The 21,016-nt window shown below is 38.7% G+C and overlaps 1 protein-coding gene across 4 annotated transcripts in view; it reads right to left on the reverse strand.

Annotated features, from left to right (window-relative positions):
- The window catches only part of LOC148843962 (CLEC16A-like protein), a 132,472-nt gene extending 116,866 nt beyond the window's left edge, over nucleotides 1-15,606 (reverse strand). For 3 of the 4 annotated variants that reach the window (XM_088958874.1, XM_088958871.1, XM_088958873.1), the window contains exons 1-4: nucleotides 15,370-15,606; nucleotides 14,508-14,608; nucleotides 10,426-10,563; nucleotides 9,738-9,828 (exon numbers count right to left, since the gene is read on the reverse strand). In XM_088958874.1, the coding sequence (XP_088815000.1) occupies nucleotides 9,738-9,790 (53 nt within the window). In that variant the 5' untranslated portion in view covers nucleotides 9,791-9,828; nucleotides 10,426-10,563; nucleotides 14,508-14,608; nucleotides 15,370-15,606. The remainder of the gene's footprint in view (nucleotides 1-9,737; nucleotides 9,829-10,425; nucleotides 10,564-14,507; nucleotides 14,609-15,369) is intronic. The other variant, XM_088958872.1, reaches the window with a different exon arrangement.
- Nucleotides 15,607-21,016: the final 5,410 nt, after the last annotated feature.

Raw genomic sequence — 21,016 nt, forward strand, 5'->3', positions numbered from 1 at the left:
AAAACAACAGTTGATGATTCAGATTGAGGAGGTAGATGCAAAGGAAGAACAAGGTGAGTTTGGGGAAAGAGACAAGGAGCTTAGGTGGGAGTTGAGGAAAAACCTGGAGGATGTTCTCTTCAAAGAAGAAATTAGCTGGAGACAGAAGTCCAAACATAAGTGGGTAAAGGAGGGAGATAGAAACACAAACTTTTTTCATGCAGTAGCCAATGGCAGGAGGAAGAACTTAAGATTCAAGCTAGTGATAAATGATGCAATATTGACTCAGCAGGAAGAGATTGAAGGGGCCTTTGTGAACCATTTTAAATCAATCTTTAGAAGGCTTATGTCGAGCAGATTACAAATTGAGGGTTTGGAGTGGCCAAGACTACCGGAAGAGTCAAGGATGTGGTTAAAGAGAAGCTTTGAATTGGAAGAAATAAGGGTAGCCATATTTTCAATGAATAGATCTAAAGCACCTAGTCCTAACGATTTTACGATGGCTTTCTATCAAGACTGTTGGGAGATTCTAAAGGATGACATCCAAAAAGTGTTTTCTAAATTCTTTAAAAGGACATGATTAATCCAAGCCTCAATTCCACATTCTTGGCTCTGATCCCAAAAAAGGGAATTGCTTGTCACCCCAAAGAGTTCAAACCCATTAGCTTGGTACACAACCTTTATAAAATCATTTCCCCAAATCAGGGTGCCTTTGTGAAGAGTAGACAAATTGTGGATCAAATCCTGATTGCAAACGAAAGTGTGGAAAACTTCAAAAGAAGTGGGAAGAAGGGGTTAGTGTGCAAATTGGATCTTGAAAAGGCATATGATATGGTGGATTGGTCACTTCTACTAGAAGTCTTAGAGTCTTTTGGATTTGGGCAGAAATGGTGCAAGTGGGTGAAAGGATGTATTAGGACTTGCCACTATTCCATCTTAGTGAATGGGAGGGTGGTAGATCATTTCCAAGCTACCAGGGGTATTAGGCAAGGAGACCCCCTTTCTCCCTTCCTGTTTACTCTAATTGTTGAAGTCCTAGGAAAACTCATTGAGAGAGCAGACTCTAGAAATTTGGTGAAAGGTTGGAGGGTAGGAAGGAATAAGGTCCCAGTAACACATTTACAGTTTGTTGATGACACAATTCTTTTTTGTAATGGGGAGAAGGTGAGCTGGGTGAGTAACCCAAAGCAAGTGATCAATGTTTTTGAAAAGGTGACTAATCTTAAAGTTAATCTGGACAAGAGCTATGTGATTGGAATTAATTTGAGTGAAAGTGAGGTGGAGGATAGGGCCCGCACTTTGGGATGTGAGATCGCACAATGGCCGATAATCTATTTGGGGCTGCCACTAGGGGATAACTCAAGTAAAAAGAGTTTCTGGAACCTGGTGATTGAGAGATTCACTAAGAGGTTAGCATCTTTGAAGAAAAATTACCTATCCATGGGAGGCAGAATAACTCTGATCAAATCTACATTGACAAATCTGCCAATGTACTTTTTGTCGGTGTTTAAAATGCCTAGAGGAATTTGTGGGATTTTGGAGAAATTAATGAGAGACTTCTTATGGGAACAAAGAGAGGAGAAAAATGATCATAGGGTCAAATGGGATATAGTTACCAAAACCAAAAATGATGGTGGGCTTGCTTTAGGTAATTGCAGAAAAAAATGAAGCTCTACTGGGGAAATGGCTTTGGAGATTGACTTTGGAAAGGGATAAATTATGGGCTCAAGTGGTCTTAAGTATTCATGGGCAAGCGGCAGATGGCTAGGACTCTGGAGCTTTAGTTAGGGCTACGAGAGCTTCTCCTTGGAAATCAATTCATGCCATCCTTCCTTCTTTCCTTCCACTAATCAATTATGATATGTGCTCCAGTAATTGCGTGAAATTTTGGGATCATGTTTGGGTGGGAGACATTCCGCTAAAGAAGCTCTTCCCGTCCTTGTATTCTCTATCACGTTTTAAAAATGAGCCAATCTCCACTTTCCTGACCTCTTCTAGTTCAGCTATTGATTGGAATCTGGGTTTTACAAGGGCCCTTAGAGACCCAGAATTGAACCCATTGCAGACCTACTAAAAATCCTTGAGGGGGTGACTATTGATCCACTCAGGAGAGATAGTAGGATTTGGACTCCTCCTTCAGGTGTCTTCTCATGTTCATCATTCTTCAAAGTATTGGCTCATTCCCCACCTGTCTTTGGAATCCCTTTTCCAGTTCTAGAAGTCTAGGGCAGACCAATTCCTCCCAGAGTTAGTGCATTTTGTTGGGAAGTTTTCCTTGAAAAATGTAACACTTGCGACTTACTTCAAAGAAAAATGCCTAATTGATGTTTATCCCCACACTAGTGCATTCTTTGTAAGAAGAATGGTGAGAATTGTTATCACTTACTGGTTTCTTGTCCATTTGTTTCAGAAATCTGGTGTTGGTTTTTCTACCTTTTTGGATGCAGGTGGACCCCTCCCTCAAATGTACAAAGCCTATTCCACTCTACTACTGTTAGGGGGCTGAAGAAGAGAGGAAATTTTCTATGGAGATGTGTAAGAGCAGCTGTATGTTGGACAGTTTGGGAGGAAAGGAACCAATGGACCTTTCATGGGAAAGAAAGAAATAAAGGTGTAATTACTAAATTAATTTCTATAGGGGTGATTCAGTGGGCTAAGACTTTGTACATTTTTGAAAACTATTCAGAAGGAGATATCATCAAGAAGTGGAAAGAAGTGGCTTGGTCAGTTAGAAGGAAGAATGTAATTCACCCAATTTGGTCCCCACCAGCTTTAGGGTTCACTAAATTAAACTTTGATGGAAGCAGCGAAGGAAATCCAAGTCTATTGGGTATAGGGGGAGCTTTCAAAGATGATGAAGGTCGAATTATTGCATTGTATTCGGGTCCTATTGGCTGGGGGAACTCTCTTAGAGCTGAAACATTGACTGTTATGGAAGGGTTAAAAAGATTTCAAGAATTAAATATCAGAAACCTGATAGTGGAAGGTGATTCTAATTTGACTATCAACTGGTTAATGAAAGATGATTCTAGTTTGTGGAAGTTTCTGAATGAAAAGAAAATTAGATATCTCATACAAAATATGGAAGTCAAATTTCAGTGGACTAAGAGGTGTGCAAATTCCTTGGCATTCATTGGCTAAACAGGGGATCTACTCCAAAGAACTACTCCAAAGAAAAAGACCCAACAGTTGTTTGTCTCCTCACTGGTGTGTTCTCTGTAAATCTGATGGTGAGTCTGGATACCATTTACTAATTTCTTGTCATTTTGTTAAGGTTATTTGGGAATGGTTTACTTCTTTGTTTGGGTGCAGGTGGACGACTCCTTTGAATGTGCAAAGCTTATTTACTTCCATGCCCGACTAACCAACCAAAAGGGCCAAGATCATGTGGAGATGCGGTAGGGCTGCGATATGTTGGACTGTTTGGGAGGAGAGAAACTCAAGGATATTCTCAGATAAGGAGAGAAGTATGGATGAAATCCTTAAGACAATCCACATCAGGATGATACATTGGCAGAGAACATTGAAATTGTTTAAAGTGTTCTCAATTGATGAGATGATAAGGAGCTGGAAGGAGATTGCAGAAACAGGCTCAAGTAGGAAGAACATAAACTTTTGTTGGACACCTCCACCTCATGGGTTCACCAAACTGAATTTCGATGGTAGCAGCATAGGCAATCCAGGGCCTTTTGGAATAGGGGGAGTAATAAGGGATGAAGTAGGAAATTTGTTGGCTATATACTCTGGTCCGATTGGGGTAGGAGACTCTTTGAGGGGTGAGATTCTAGGAGCTATTGAAGGGATACAAAGGGCCAAAGAACTAAATATTAAAAAGCTTATTATAGAAGGTGATTCTGAAATTGTGGTGAATTGGCTAACAGAGGACAGTTCTATGCTTTGGAGGTACAGCAATGAAAAGAGGAAATTCAAGTGGCTCACCAAGGACATGGAAATACATTGTACATGGATAAAGAGAATTGCAAATGCATTGGCAGATGGTTTAGCTAAACAAGTGTAACAAGAGTAGTCATCAATAAAAAGGATAAAGTACATGTAGCCCCCCATAGTTGGCAAATGATATGGTCCCCACACGTCAGAGTGAACAATATGAAAAGGAGTAAGAGATCTTTTATTGCTTACTGAATAAGAATGTCACAATGCTTTGCCAGCTCACACGACTCACAATGAAGACTCGATATAGACACTCACTTAAACATATCTGGAAACAAATGACTCAAAGTAAAAAAAGACAAATGACCAAACCGAAAGTGACATAACAAGACTTTGTCAATAGACTCTGACAAAACTGACTCTAAGGCAACTCCATGAGGTGGTCCAAAAGATATATCCGGTGTGTCCAACAAGTATATTCCATTGGCCTCATGGCCATTCCCAATCATCCTCTGAGATTGCAGGTCTTGAAAAACACAATGAGTGGGAAAAAAGGTTATGCTACAATTCATGGATTTAGTTAAGTTGCTAACAAATAAAAGGTTTGTATTAAGTTTAGGGACATGAAGGATAGAGGATAAATAAAGGGTGTCAAAGGTCTTTATATCCCCTTTACCAGAGATGGGAGCAAGAGATCCATCAGCAAGGGATATTTTCTCTTTGCCAGAGAGAAGGTTGTATGAGCAGAAGAGATTAGACAGGCTGGTCATATGGTCTGATGCATCGGAATCAATAATCCAAGGGATTTTATGATTACCTGAAACTGAAGCATGATTTGCAGAAGCACGAATACCTGAGTTAGCAATAGCAAAAGAAGATGACGTGTTGCTGGAAGAGTGAGATGAAGAAATAGTAGCTTCCAAGTGATTTAGCAGCCTCCCATACTTTTCACAATCCACCTTCATTTCTTCCCACTGCTCATTGGTTGATTTTTCTTCACTCCCCTTATTTCCTCCTTCAGGTACTGTAGCAACATTAGTTGTCTTAGGCTTTCCTACCTGACTGCCCTTCTTGGAGCTGTTGTTATTCTTAAACCTATCAGGAAGAAGCTCAGGATGAAGCTTCCAGCAAGTGTCCTTTGTATGCCTCGGTTTCTCGCAATATTCACATATTTGTTCCTTTTTCTCAGTAGGACCCTTTGGCTTTATTCCTGCATGTGCAAAGTATTCTGTAGGTGGACTCTACAACTGAACCTGCCACCTACTCTCCTCACTGCTTATCATAGCGTATACCTGGGAAAGAGTAACCTCATCTTTGGCCAGGATATTTTGCCTAATGATGTCAAACTCAGGGTTGAGTCCAGTGAGAAATTCAAACACCCTATTTCTCTCCACCAACTTCCTATACATTTTAGCATCATTCTTACTCTCCCATACAATTGTCTCCATAACATCAATTTCTTGCCATAGGGATTTCAGTATAGAGTAGTAGATTGCTACACTCTTCTCCCCCTGTCTTAGGTTCTTCACGTCACTTTTCAACTTGTAGACTCTAGCTACATTCAACTTCCGTGAATAGGTCTCAGTAACACTGTCTCGTATCTCCTTAGCCGAAGACATCCAGAGATAATGTTGACTTATATGAGGTTGCATAGAGTTGACCAACCATCCAATGATAGTATAGTTCTCCTGCATCCATTTCTCAAATTCAGGGTCCGTCTCTTCGGGTTTCACTTTACTACCTGTGAGATACCCGAGTTTTCCTCTACTACAGACATAAATTCTTATAGACTGTGCCCAAGCAAGATAATTTGTCCCATCTAGCTTGATTGTGGTCACACCAGTCAAAATGGAATCTACCGAGCCATGGCTGGAAACCGACACTTGCTTGAATTCACTTCCGCATGGCTCCATTAATCATACGAAAATCAAAGAACCAGAAGTTTGGTCTATATAAACTTACTTGAAGTCAAACCAGAACCCAGATGCTTGAAAACTAGGGTTTTACTCCGTCCAACTATTGGGGGAGGAAGAGAGAAGATGCAACCGCTCCTACCAGAGCTTCCCAATCTCTTCCAAATCTAAACCACCCTCCTTTAGGAGTCAAAAGACACCTCCCAAGCACAGAGTCCCACACCCTAAGCTTCACCTTTACCTGTACCTTCGAAAATCTCTAGTCGGCTAAGCTTTTGGGCAACAACAGAACAGCACCACTTCTTGGCAATATCCAGCCATATTTAAACTCTCCAAACCCTCTACCAACTAGGCCAGAGATCCTCTGAGCTATAGAGAACCTATCTCTCTCTTAATCTAAGGGTGTATGGGAAAAGAGGAAGAAGAAAAGAAGGAAGAAAGAAACCTGCTCTGATATCAAGATGTAAACCAGTCCTCAAAAAATAGGTGTAAACCTGAAAAATTAGAGAGAAAAATGAGGAAAAAAAGTAAGAGCAGCAGTACAAGAGAAAAAGATGGAGAAAAGAGGAGAAAGAAGAAGAAAGGTTTGAATAATCCTTCCCTTTCTTCTCTAATCCTTTTTACTAAAAATTAATGTTAAAATAATTATAAGTATGCCCTTAAGTGGACGGCCAGCTAGGCAGTAACATAAAGAGATCAAACAAAAAGAAATAACAGACCCATTAAGAGAGGCTCATTAGCTAACAGGAAAATAGAAAAAATATTACAAGAGAAGATACTAGGGCCCATTCGGCCCAGTCTCTTTACAATAAATATTTACCTTATCTTTTTCAAAAAAAAATATAGATTCCCAAGATCAAGAACATACTTCCTCTAAGAAAATACCACTCTTGAACTTAGCAATTTTAATTCCCACAAAGTACTTCAAATCTCTTAAGTCTTTAATCTCAACTTTACAGCAAAAAAAAAAAAAAGCCATTTTCATTTTGCAATTTCCGGAGGATCATTCCCTAAAACCATGATTTTATCAACATAAAAAAAAAAAAAAAAAAAAAAAAATCAAAGCATTCAAGGGGTTATCTAATCAAAGGTCAACATGGAGAAGAGATCTATAGCAGGACTAAACATGAGGGAAGAAGAGTTGCAAGAACATGCTTCAGTGGTGGTGTGTGTAATATTCACATGGTTCTTTTAAGTACCTAAGTCTCCCCTTGGGTGGCAATCCTAAAGCTAGTACCTTTTGGGAGCCAATGGTGGAGAAGTTTTTCAGAAGTTGACAATGTGAAGAATCACATTGATGTATTATATTTCTGTAGTTCATGTTGTATTGTATCACCTAGTTTATTTCTTGTTGTTGTGTTCTTTAGCCCTGCAAGGGCTTTTAAATTTTGGCCTAATAAAGCCTAAACATTTTCTTTTGTATCTTATAGCCTTCCTAAGTCATTTGGCCTTCCCCTTATAAATGCACTCGACCCCCAAGTCCTTCTCTTGGCCTTCCACATGTCCCTCCACTGAGACAAGTTATTAATCCATCTTAGCAGATAAAAGCCTTCAACTACCAACCTTAGATTGAAGTTCTCTCCAACAAAACGAAGGGATAATGACATGGGCACCAAAAGAATCTCTGCAACTTCAACTAAAATACGAGCAACAGCAAGGTTTCACCAAGAACTTGTTCTTAAGTCCACGAACATGAACCTTCCACACGCATCTCCCATGGCTTTAAAAGTTTGAAAGCACCATGCATGCAGAGGAGTTCCATATTTGTTGAATCACACCAATCTTGAGGGGCCTACGTCTCTAATTGCACCAAACCAACTCCCAATCTGAGCTCTGGGGAATGCACCAAACCCTGTTCTTGAACCAAAACATCTCTTGCTTCCTCCACCTTGCCGAAGATAAAGAGGAAAAATCCAGTGCTCAGCTTTCTAACATGAAAAGAACTTTTATGTCACCATTTTGCAACAGCCCATCTCCCCACAGCTTTTGCATCAAGATCAGAATTAACAAAACGCCCCACCAAACTTCTCCCCAACATATGAGACGATCATTGATATCTCCTAGTGAATCCACAGCCACCTCCTTCATCTTCCTCCATTTGCTACTTCCTGTGAGAGGTTTGCAAGGAAGAGATCTTTAGAAAACTCATGCACAAACATTCATAAGCTCATCCCTTGAGACTCCTAGATGGCTAGGTAGAAAAATACTCCAAAGCATACATCTAATGCACAAAGTAGTCCATTATATTCTTCCCAATCATTCAAGACCAATAGCCTCACCCATGTGAAGATAGAGAAATAACACCAGTAGCCAGTCATGGACTCATGGACACTATAATGTTTTTGAGTAAGTAAATAAAAAAGAAAATTTTATAAACAAAAAAAGAAGATAGAGAATACAACAAAGGTGATAAGAAATGCTGATCAAAAAAACAAAGTTGACACAAACACCTTTGCCCACCAGACCTACAAAATCAGAACACCACACAACTGAAAACCCCTCACCCACACAAGAAACCTAACTCACACCCACCCCCAGTTCCATATGCTCCTCAACCAACAGCTTCCTAAATAACAAATGTCTGCGCAAGAAATATCAACCAAAACTGTTCTTCTTTTCCAGCTCCATGAATATTTTCTTGCAAATTCTTCTCCTCCCAGAAAAAAGAGTCCCAACATTATGCTTACTTGAACCTCTATTTCTACTGTCGTTTCCAAACTCAACTTTTTGGATGAGGACTGGGTCTGGGTGGTAATGAAGTTCAAAAACAGCAAGAAATTTACTGTGGTGGAGAGGTCTTCGAGCAAAGGAAGAGAAGGCAAAAATAAGAGGAAAGAAGGAAAAAAGCAGAGAACTGAGCAATAGGGAGAGGACAAGCGCATAGGCCTAGTTTGGAAGTTGTTTCTCAGAAACAAGAGGAGGATAACTCGACACAAAAAGAGGAGGATGGAGCTCAGTAAACTGCGATACAGGTGTGAATGTCGTACAATGAAGCTCCTGGAGTGGTTGATGATACAAGTTCTGAACAGTCGAGTGTTCCAAAGGAGGTTGTTGCTATGGCATTAACTTCAAATGATTTAAGCTCCAAGCCAACTATCATCAGTGAGGTGAGTTCAAACCCTGCAATGTCTCTCTTTGAGTCTTTGAGTTGGGAGAATTGAGCAAGGAAAGCAAAAGAAGGGAAGTGAGACTTCTTGAAGCCAAGGGTAGGGGAGGAAGGAAGAAGAGGAAATCAATTAGTGACGGAGGTTTCCAGTCCCAACAGGTGTATAACAGAAAGAGATCAGTGGTGCAGGGAGGCTGGGGTGCTAGGAATATTGGGGAAGAAGTGTTTGAAGAGGGGGAGATGGATGAGGGAGTTGAGGAGATATCAAAAAGCAAATGGGTAAGGAGGGAGAAGATGCATCAGGGTATCAGAATTTGGTGAATGGAAAGGTGGATATTGAGAATTTGGTCAAGAGGCACGTAGAGGTTGGAAAATCCCTTGGCCTCTTTTTCCTGGGAGGTGAAGGGGTGATTAGGAAAGCATTTGAGCATTTTGAAAGGTAAGAAAAGATGAAAGAGAAAAGAAGAAAGCTTTAGGAGCCAGGGTGGGGTTTGGGAGGAAGGAGGAGGGAGGGAAGACAGTTTAGAGGGAGAAGAATAGTGGAAGTGCAGTGGCATAAATCTGTGAGGTGGGGGAGGGGTATAACAGGGATGAAGTTGCTGAGTTGGAAAGGCAGGGGTTTAAGAGAGGAGAGGAGGGTGGTGGTGAATTGTATTCTGAGAAAAGTCAGGCAGGATTTGGTGTTGGTTCAGGAAACGAAGCTGGAATCCTTTGATATTAGTTTATTAGCTTCTTTTGTTGATGTATTTTGATTTTTGTGTTTTGCTTGTGGGTGTTGCCTTAACACCCTAGCTGGACTGTACTCTTCAACCAAAAATATGGATCAAGAACAACAAAAGTGAACAAACCTGAGCTCTTCCAAGGAGAATCTATTCCTCGACCGCCAAAAAGAAAACCACATATTGGAATGATCAGTAACATAAACTAGACATCAGCAACCTGATAAACAAAAACATATAACCACATAAGTATTGAGCTAACATGGAAAAAAAACATATAACTAAGTTATTATATAATCCTGCTTGGCTAATTATTGGTACACTATGGTCTAACAACCACAGAGAACTAGGATTAGAGTTGAAGAGCACAGCCCTAACACCAGTCAAAACACCCAGAAAATAGTACCCCTGATATGGCCAACGAGAAAGCAAAGGAAGAATAGGAATTACAGAACAACCGGCTCTGATACCATGTCAACAAACCCAGAGAAGAATACAGAATTCTGGGGTGAAGAAAATGGATGCTTCAACCCTACCCAAGGGTCCTTTATATAGATAAAGAAATTAGAGAATTTACAGAGAGGCCCTTGTAGGGCAACAGATATTAGAGAATTTACTAGAGGCCCTTGCAGGGTTGAAGAGAAAATAATAAAATAAGAGATACAATACAATAAGAACTACAGTAATATGGTACATCAGGGAGTTTCTTCACAGGTGTCCCTACTAAAACATTTATTAAGAAAAATATCCATGCCAAGAAAAAAAGGAAAAGGAAAAAAAGGAAATTCTAAGATGACAGAATAAAGGGAAACAAAACCTGAAAGAACTTCCGAGAAAAAGAAGCCTTCAGACCCTTCTTCTTTGTTTCCTCACTCTTCTCCACCAGAATCAAGCAGGCATTAAAAACACCAGGCAATGACTGAAATGTTGGCCTTAACATCCCTAGTGTAAAAATCTAGAAGAAACAACACATGTTGATCAGATAACCAATAAGCAAAATTAACACCATCTTTTTGTTTTTTGATTGATACAACTAACACCACCTTCCTAAATGACAAAATTGAAATATTCAACATTGATCATGATTACTTTGTTTCTTCTAAGACGCCCAAATCCACAACTACCAAACACATGGTTACATAATTTGACGTGTCAAGTAGAACCTTTTCTGGATCAATAATAAGAATTAATATCCTAATAAGGGGTGAAAAAATTACAGTCAAGTAGAATTTGTTTTCTATATCCAATATTTATTGTGGCATGTTTCTAAGAAACATTCTTGGCCATATTTTAGTATCTAGGGTCTGCAAAAGTAACATTCTTGGCCATATTTTAGTATCTAGGGTTTGCAAAAGTTAAAAGGACAAAAGCTAAAAACAGGCTTCAAATTTGAAGCAGACAGTAAGGTGAAGAAGAATGTTAGAACATATAAATATTGCATAAGTAACAAAATATGTTCTTATTATGGGGTTTGGACCATTAAGGGGGGAACTGGGGAAGGATGTAAAGCATGAGACTTTGGGGTACACAGAAGGCACTAGAACTCGCAGACTTAAAAGAATATAAGACAAATACAGGAGGAGGCAATTTAACAAAGTGTTCAAAGAAAGAAATATAACATTTTGAGAAATATGAATCCGACAAGACTGAGAACCATGGCAAATAAACCCCTTATAATCTGAATTATACCCCCACAAAAGAACACATATCAGCTTAAGATATAAGCTTTGTGCACTCATAGGGAGGAAGATGAACAAAGCACAGATGACTGAATATACATGAAGTACAAAGAACTTGAGGGAATAATTAAACAAACTTTGGAAAGGTGAGATGTTACCATGGACAGACAAAGAAAGCAAGTTGAGGAGAAAAAGAACAGTTTTGGCCGCCTCCACCTAAAAAGTAGGTGCATGGGAACAAGGTCCTTGTCACACTCAATGTCTGGCTATTGCTACCCTGATTTATTGAGGGGTACCCAGGTATGATCTTTATGATTGAATCCCCTATTCCCTCAAGTAGGTCTAGAACTCTCCAAATTTCCCATCAAAGTACTCTCCCTTAGAGTCTGAACGAAGTATTCCAATTGAAGCATCAAATTAATTTTTAACCAAGGCTGAAATAATTTAAAAGTGGGAAAAAAACTTATGATTTCTTTTGCAAATATATGTATGTATATATGTATATAGATAGATAGAGAGATAGATAGATATAGATAGATATGTGTATATGTGTGTATGATTTCTTTTGCAAATATATATGTGTGTGTGTATATATAGATAGATAGATAGTGAGTACAACTGTTAATGCATTGAACAAAGTATTTATATCCCAACCTCAAAGTTACAGGAGAACCAAAAATCACTGTCTCGACTTAAAAGGAGTAGTGGCATGTTCAACTAAAGAAGGTGTTGAAGATTAATTAGTTTTATGATGTTTTTCTGAGTAGATGTTTTATGTTAGTTGTTAGATAGGAGGTGGGGACCACAGTAGTTATGTGAGTCCAAATTTTATTATGTTTTTGAGTGTTATATATGATGTTTTATGTTTTGCCGCCCTATAAGGGCATAGTTGCCTTTGTACTATTCTATTATTTTAGTATAAATAATAAGTGAAGGGGGCGGCCAGATTATTGCTCTCTTTTCTTTCCAACTTCTCTTTTTCTCTTCTCCTTCTCTCTTCCTTCTCTCTTCAAGAAACTACTTTTCTTTTATATTTTTTTTTAATTCAGCAGATTTCTACTTGGTATCGGAGCATCGACTAGGGTTTCTTGAAGCATTCTCATGCAGCCCTAGATCAGCCGACTGCATGAAGTAGTAAAGGGCTGATCGATCTACTATAGATTGCCCAGTTCTTTGAGTTTTTTGTGGGATCTAGTCATCAGGAAGGTGATATACTGTTTGGCATAAAAAACAGGAAGAACTGGAGTACAGGGAAGAGTCCCAAAAAAGTTGGACTCTTTGTTTTTTATCTGATCTTGGGCGCCCAAGTATTGTTAGTTTTCTTTTGACTTTCTGAAGAGGGCGGTTTGGTTTCTGGAGTTTTCTGGGCCTCCCAGAGTGATCAATTCACTTTTCTCTCTATTGGGAGGCGTGGGGAGGAGAGAGATTTCCCTCTAGCTAGGGTTTTCTTCTTCCGAAAGGGTTGGTTTCTGTGTGTGTGATATTAAATTATTTTTTGAAGGTCTCCAAACTATTTTTTTCTTACTGTTGAACTGTTGGGAAGTGAGCCATTGTAGAAGGTTAAACAACTACAAGAGAACAATCAGCTTAAGCTGCTGATCCAAGTTGTCTTTTTCTTGGTTGATGAAATACTTCTCAGGCCGGTGACTGATATAACTCAACTTGTAGAATCACGTTTGATCTAAACTAGTTGCCCTGTAACAACATTGTATGGTAAAACAAAAAGTTTTGCTCGGTGTTGTCACTCACCTTTCATTACTTTTCTCTCCTGTTCAGACCCTTCTCTCTCATTCCCAAGCCCCTTCTACTTGTCCCATTCCCCATTTTATAGTGGATGGATCTTGTTATAAGAGTCTACCCAATTCGAATTTGAATACCACGTATTAAAAAGGAAAATCCATATAATTGATTAGGCTTCTCCCCAACATATCCCTAAGCCAATTAATGGTAGAGATAGGTTAGCAATGTCAGTGAAACTTGTGTCAATGCGGGGGTTGCAATGGCAAAGGTTGTCCAATGATGAAATGGGTGTAGTGTTGGGGGGAAATAGAGGAAAGTTTGGCTCTAAAGTAGCTACAATGGAAACATCATGGTTAGTGGGGATAGGTTGATGATTGAGATGGTGATGACAGTAGCCATTTATGGAGGAAGGGTGAAGAGAGAAAGAAGAGGTTTTTTTTATCAGCAACTCAAAGAATTTTATTAAATCTTAAGATGGGAGATGTACTACAAGAAGTTGTTAGGAATAGCCCCCATTACAGCAAAGAATCCCACAACCCAACCAACATTAAGCCCAAAACAAATGATATCTATTCACTCCATGTTTAGCTAATCCATCCGCCAAACCATTAGCAGACCTCCTAACCCATCTTATTTGAATTTGCTTATGTCTTGACAGCATCTTGAACCGCCTGAAATAATTTCTGAAATGCGATAAACCCCTTCTCCTTTTCTCAGCCAGCCAATGAAGAGAGGAAGAAGAAGGTTTCTTCTATCTGCTACGGAAAATCTGTTTTGGGTGGTGCTGTAATCTGTGAATTAATTATGGGGTCTATGGGGTCAGCACTCCAGTAGTGAGTGTTTGACAGTTGTACTCTTATCTTTTTTTAGTAATGAAAGTTACTGCTTCCAATCAGAAACAAAAAGAAGAAGCTTTAGCTACTTCTAAAGTTTTGCTATATTCAAATGACCAGAAAGGAGAAATCATAAACAAGGCTAGTCAAAGAGGCCATGAATCAGATAATTTTAAAAGAGAGTTTGCGAGAAAATAGAACAATGTGGGAAGCCTGATGTCTGATGGGATCATCAACTTGTGGAGAAAATGTAAATTTTGGCAAAGGCAATTCTTATAATTTTGAGAAGTACCACATATTAAGCATTTCATAGAAAATACCCAGTAGTATAAGGAAGTTTTTCATACTTGAATAGTTGAATTTTCCATTTGCATCACCATACCTATTTACCAAGGAACTCCTCAACCAAATACATCAGCTATAAAATGAAAATAAGAAAAAGAAATACATCGTTTTACTGCCTTTGAGGAGGTATTGGTTAATTAAGAAAAGCATCTTCTAATGATTCCTGAACTCCTTTCAATACAAAGTGTAATAAGCCACCATTTGCTAGATGGATCTCTTGGCAATATGTTAATATAAGTGATTTACTAGGGATAACGGATGCTATTTCTAGCTACTAAATCCATGTTTCCATTGGAAAATACCTATTGATCGCAGAGTGTCCCACCAATATGCACAATTCTGGATGACGATCAACAAATTGAAAGGCCTTGATTCATGAGATGATTATATATCTGTTCTGCTTCTGCATAACAGTGAAAATCTATCAATCTCTAATTATGAATTATCAATTTCTTAATTGGAGCTTTTATTACTCTTGGTTTTTTTTTTTTTTCCAGCCATGGTAGAGAAAGGGAATGAGAAGATTAGCCAATGCAGGTCTGTTACATGCTTTCTTAAACCAAAAGAGGAAAAATAGGAAATATGGTATAAGGCCACTTTGAAGGAGTTGGACTCCTTAAAAACTTCGAGGGTATTTACCCCCCTACAAATCCTTCTTCATGCATAACCCAACTCAAAAACACAATAAAATTACAGAACCCATGAAGTTCAAACAATGAACTCATTCTCCATTCATAACTCCACTCAATAATACAATAAATTTATATAATCCAAGAAATTCAAACAACTAACTGACAACCTAAATTCACTTACACATGTAGCACCCCACTGACCTACTAACTCTCTGACCACTTAACAATTAATAAAAAAAGCAAAAAAAAAAAACAATAATTAAAGAGACGTAGTTTAAGCAAACTTCGAAGGGACTCGCCCCGCTGATTGCGATTGTAACAATAACCTGCACGGTGTTTCTTTTGATAAAATGAAATTCAAATTGCGTGGGTGTAGAGTTAACTGGACTGACCATTGAAGGAATTGAAGGAGAAGAAGAGGAAAACGAAAGGGGGGCAAGCCCTTTGTTCTAATCACGAAGATAACATCTTTCGATATTTACCCAGAAAAGAAGAAAAACGAGGAGAAGGATGATCAGGAGGACGGAGTTACCTGAAGCCGGCCTCACCTGATCGCCTGGCATCGATGTTCTTTCCTTTCCTCCACCTTCACTTACGATTTCAAACAACCTCACAAGAACCATAGTGATTTCGATCCATTATTTTGTCTGTTCTTCTTTAATTTTTTCCTATTACAATTTTGCCCATTTCATTTCTGATCCGACCGTCATACATACGTACCTTCCTTTTATTACATGGCCACCACCTGCGCTTTTAATAAATTTAGCACGAACTCGAAGGCGAAAGGCGTACGACTCTAATAAGCCTTGTGTCCAAAACATGAGGCAGCTGAGGTAAGCCAAAACGAAACGCCTCGCCTCACGCTTAGAACATGGGTCGGGTCGGGTCGGGCTCTCGCTGGTAAGGATCAGTTAAGAGTACTAAGAGTTGAAAACCTAATATTTTGTATTATTTATTTATTTTGTATGCATTTGCATTTGTGAAGATGATCATGATCATGTTGATGACAAAAATAATATGTTTTCAAATTTATCTATAGTTTTTACATTTTATGTATATAAAAATAATTAGTATTCATAGCACTTAAATTTTGTGTAATGATATGAGAGTTGTGTCCAAATGTTTTTTGTTCTGTTCTTATTTTTTAATTTTTATTATTTAATTATGACAGGGAAAATCTATGATGCAAAAAAGATATGATATAGAAAGAGTTTTGACCAATCAAAACCCACCCATGAATTTTGATACATTAGACCATGTTCCCTACCACATTTATGATTATGGTTTATTGGTCAATTGCTTTTCAGATATCATATCTTTTCCATATCATAGTCGAACCCATTATGACATCAAGGGTTGAATAGTTACCCTAAAGATTTAATTGTTAACCCACCACCAAACAAGAAAACAATTTCATTTTTTGGTTATTTTGAATTTTTAATTCCATCATGAATAAAAAATTAAAAATAATTTATGTTCATTACACTTATTTTTCTTTAATATGATTAATATAACATATTAGGGATGTACCTAAAATTTTTCTACATAATGTATATATTTTTTATAATTTTTGTTCTTATCTATTTTTAATTTTTATTATTTAATTATGACATCAAAGGTTAACACATTTGACTTGAAAGGTTGAACTATTAACTTTGCACCAAACAAAAAAACAATTTCACTTTTGCATTAGTATTTTGTTTCCATTGTCAATAAAAACAGTTATTTTTTAGCACAATTGTTTTTCTTTAATATGTATAATATAAAAAATTTGAGATGTAACCAAATATTTTCTAGTAAAATTCTATATTTTTGTAATTTTTTGTGATTTTTTTATTTTATTATTTAATTAGGACAACAAGGTTTAATACATTACCTAAAATGTTGAAGTATTTACCCACAACCAAATAGAAAAACAATTTAATTTTTTGTCAATTTTAAAATATGCATTTCACTTCCATCATCAATAAAAACAATTCTTGTTTATCACACATAATTTTCTTTAATACGGCCAACATAAAATATTTGTAAACTTCTATATTTATTTATAATTTTTGTGTTTATCTTTTTTTAATTTTTATTATTTAGTTCTAATGTCAAGAGTTGACACATTTGATCCAAAATTTTGAACTTGTTAGTGAAGAGGTATTTCGATCTTTGTACTTGTTGAGAATGTTGATGTGTACTATTATGTTAGTTCGAGTGCCTCTTACTTAAATAAGGGCACTTATGTTTTTTCCAATTATATTAATAATATAATAACAGGTCTGGCCAAAACTAGGGTTGACTTTTTTTCCTAATTTGAACCAAACCTTTTCTCTTCTTCTTTCTCTTTCTTCCTTCTTCTTTCCTCTCTTCCTTCTTCTTTCCTCTCTTCCTTCTTGTTGTTTACTTTACTTTTCAGCTAACAAACAAAACAGACTTTTAGGGCAGGCCGAACTTCAACATGGTATCAGAGCCACATTAAACAAATCAGACTTGCTAGAATTCTATTTTTCTGTGCATTCGAACTAGGGTTTCTCTTGGATTTCTCAGCCATTGGTTGGAGACTGAGAAAAGGGCTGAAAAGGAGTGATCGCCCTCTTCCCTAGGAGGTTTCTATGCCTTGGTGTTGTCGTTGGTGATTGATTGTTGTGGTTTCTAAGCCCTCTCCTAATTAATGTAGGGCCGGTGCATGTGGTGCAGTGGTGTTTTATTCCTTCGTGTGGTTGGCCTTCAGGTGATGAGGTAAGGAGTTTTTTTTATGCATAATTTATGATATCGAACACATGAGAGGTGTGGTACAGATTGTATGATGGGTTTTCATATTGCAGTATGCTAGGGTTTATGCTGGTTTGTGTGTGATTCGAAGGGAATTGTGTTTACTTAATGGTGAAACTTCTGGTAGCTATAGAGTAGGGTTTGTGGTGTTACTAGTATGGCTTTCAGCCTTTATTATTGCTGAAATCAGTGTGCTGATTTTGGTGAAGTGTTTGTGTGCAGTGTGCAGTATGAAGTGCTCAGGATTCAGCGATAAGGGAATTCAGCGATGGCAGATAACAGTGATAGTAAACCTAGTGTGATAATATCTACTGACTACCTGAATGTCCAATGACCTCCATTAAACTACATGGAGAGAATTATGTCCCTTAGTCCAAGTCTGTAGAGGTTTTTCTGAAGACAAAGAAGAAGGTAAAGCATATAAGAGAGGAGAAACCCCCCACTAATTCTCAAGAATATGAAGACTGGGAACAAGAAGATGCACATATAATCACATGGTTGTGGAACAGTATGGAACCTAGAATTAGTGTGAACTTCATGTTTCTTGACACAGCCAAAGAGGTGTGCGATCATGCCAAGAAAATGTATTCTGGTCAAAATAATACAACTAGGGTATATCAACTATATCAGGAATACTTCAATATGCAACAGGGAAATCAGAGCCTTGAGGAATACTATGTCAGTATGAGAAATATCCGCAATAAGTTAAATGTCTATCATCCTCTCACTTCTGATGTCAAGGTTCAACAGTAACAAAGAGAGCAGCTTGATGTGACTCGATTTCTGGTGGGGCTGAAGTCTGAGTACGAACTAGTACAAGCCCAGATACTAGGAGGATCTGCCCTTCCATCTTTAGACGAGGTGTTTGCTCATCTTCGGAGGACTTCCATTAGATCTATGGAAAACTCTAATATCTTAAATAAATCAGCATTTGCAGTGTCGAGAGGTCGAGGTGGCAGAAGTGGGGCTCGAGGAGCCCAGCCTGGTCGTGGTGGCAGTAGTGGTTCAGTGTATGGCCGGAGTGGGAGTGGTAGATCTACATATATCCGTGGTGGTGGTCGTACTAGAGGCAGAGATTCAAGGGGAGCTCGTGGTATAGGACGTGGCTCAGGTCCACGGAGGTGTACCCATTGTGGTTTGGATGGACATACTATTAACTACTACTATGACTTACAAGGTCCACCCTCGACGTGGGCCAACCATGCCATGACAAGTGACACCAGTTCCAGCTTTAGACAGGAGAACCAGTCAGCTGACCAAATGCCTTCTACCTCTTTAGATGGTCCAGGCAAGGAGATGGTGAGTGTTCATCGTGATGAGTATGAAAGGTTTGTTCAATCCACGTCGCAGCAGAACACAACTACCTTTGCGCACTCAGGTATGGCTTGTTTGGCATCCACACCCAACCCCTGGATTATTGACTCCGGAGCCCCCGATCACATGACGGGAACTCCATGTGTGTTTTCATCTCTCACTCATTGCTTAGCATCACAATCTGTTACCCTTGTTAATGGATCCACATCATCTATTCGAGGTATTGGTAATATTGACCTAGACCCTGTATCCCTATCCACTATTTTATATGTACCTAAACTTTCATTTAATCTTATTTCTGTTAGTAAGCTGACCAAGTCCCTTAATTGCTCCATTACATTTTACCCCTCTATGTGTTGTTCGAGATCTCAAGACGGGGGTGAAGATTGGTAAAGGGCATGAAGCCAGTGGACTGTATTATCTTGATAGTGGTGTAAAAACGTCAACGGCCCTTCAATCATCTATTTCTCCTCTCCGGTGGCATTGTAGATTTGGTCATCATTCGCTGAAAGTGTTGAAGTCCTTGGTCCCTTCATTGAGTCAACTTTCTGTTCTAGATTGTGAGTCGTGTCAATTTGGGAAACACCATCGTGTTCCCTTTAGTTCTAGGGTTGATAACCATGTGTCGAGTGATTTTTCTTTAATTCATTCAGATGTTTGGGGTCCTTATAAAGTGATGTCATATAATGGATACAAATATTTTGTTATTTTTGTTGATGACTTTTCAAAAATGACATGGCTTTATTTAATGAAAGAAAGAAGTGAATTAATTTTCATCTTCCAGAAATTTTATGCTGAGACCTGCAATCAATTTGGCGTTCACATCAAAATTTTTCGTTCTGATAATGGTTGTGAATACTTGTCTTCATATTTTCAATAATACTTGGACCAGCATGGCATTATACACCAGACTTCATGTGCCTACACCCTACAACAAAATGGGGTTGCTGAGAGAAAGAATCAACATCTTGTAGAAACGACACGCTCACTTATGCACCACATGAATGTTCCCAAACCCTTTTGGAGTGATGCAATGCTCACCTCTTGTTTCTTAATTAATCGGATGCCCACGTCTATTCTTGATGGTCGTTCTCCTTTTAGTGTCTTGTTCCCAAACATGTCTTCATTTCTACTTCCTCCTTTGGTATTTGGGTGTGTCTGCTTCATCCATAATCTGAGTCCCGGGACTAACAAGTTAGATGCACGATCCCTTAAGTGTATCTTCCTTGGCTATTCCTAGACTCAGAAAGGGTACAAGTGTTACCACACCAGTTCTCGTTGTTCTTTGGTATGTGTTGATGTTACTTTCTTTGAGTCTACTCCGTTCTTCATGGGGTCCGGTAATGTTGCTTCCTCCACATCATCTCCTCTTCTTTCCCTTCCTATGGTTGATCCTCCTCCTCTGGTTCCAGTCGTGCCTATGTCCTTGCCTTTGGTGTCGTCCGTTGATCATCCACCTATCCGTCAAGTGTATACACATCACCCACGTGTACCAGTTGCGACTCCTCCGGCTTTATCACCGTCGACAGATCCAACTCTAGATCCGACACCAGCCTCCAACTTTGATCTTCCTATTGCCTTACGGAAAGGTAAATGCACCTGCACCCTTCACTCTACTTCCAATTTTGTTTCCCTTACTCACCTCTCCACCTCCCATCGCCAGTTCATCTCTATGTTATCCTCAGTGGTTGTTCCTAAGGATGTTCAAGAAGCCCTTACCTCTTTAGAGTGGTGTCGTGCTATGGAAGAAGAGCTCTATGCCCTCCATCATAATCACACTTGGGACCTCACCGCTCTTCCTCCTAGGAAGCAGGCTGTCGGTTGCAAAAGGATACTTCGAAACCTATGGCATTGACTATATAGAGACATTCTCCCCGGTTACTAAGATAGGATCAGTTCGTGTTGTCATCTCCCTTGTAGCTATGTATGATTGGCCTCTATATAAGTTAGATATCAAAAATGCCTTTTTGCATGGTGATTTGCTTGAAGAGGTCTACTTGGAGCAACCACCAGGGTTTGTTGCTCAGTGGGAGGATGGTAAGGTATGCAGACTTAAGAAGGCTATATATGGACTTAAACAGTCCCATCGAGCATGGTTTGGTAGG

Source organism: Nelumbo lutea, chromosome 8 (genome assembly GCF_056320005.1).
Source record: "Nelumbo lutea isolate HS-2025 chromosome 8, American lotus-T2T, whole genome shotgun sequence".
Taxonomy (NCBI): Eukaryota; Viridiplantae; Streptophyta; class Magnoliopsida; order Proteales; family Nelumbonaceae; genus Nelumbo; species Nelumbo lutea.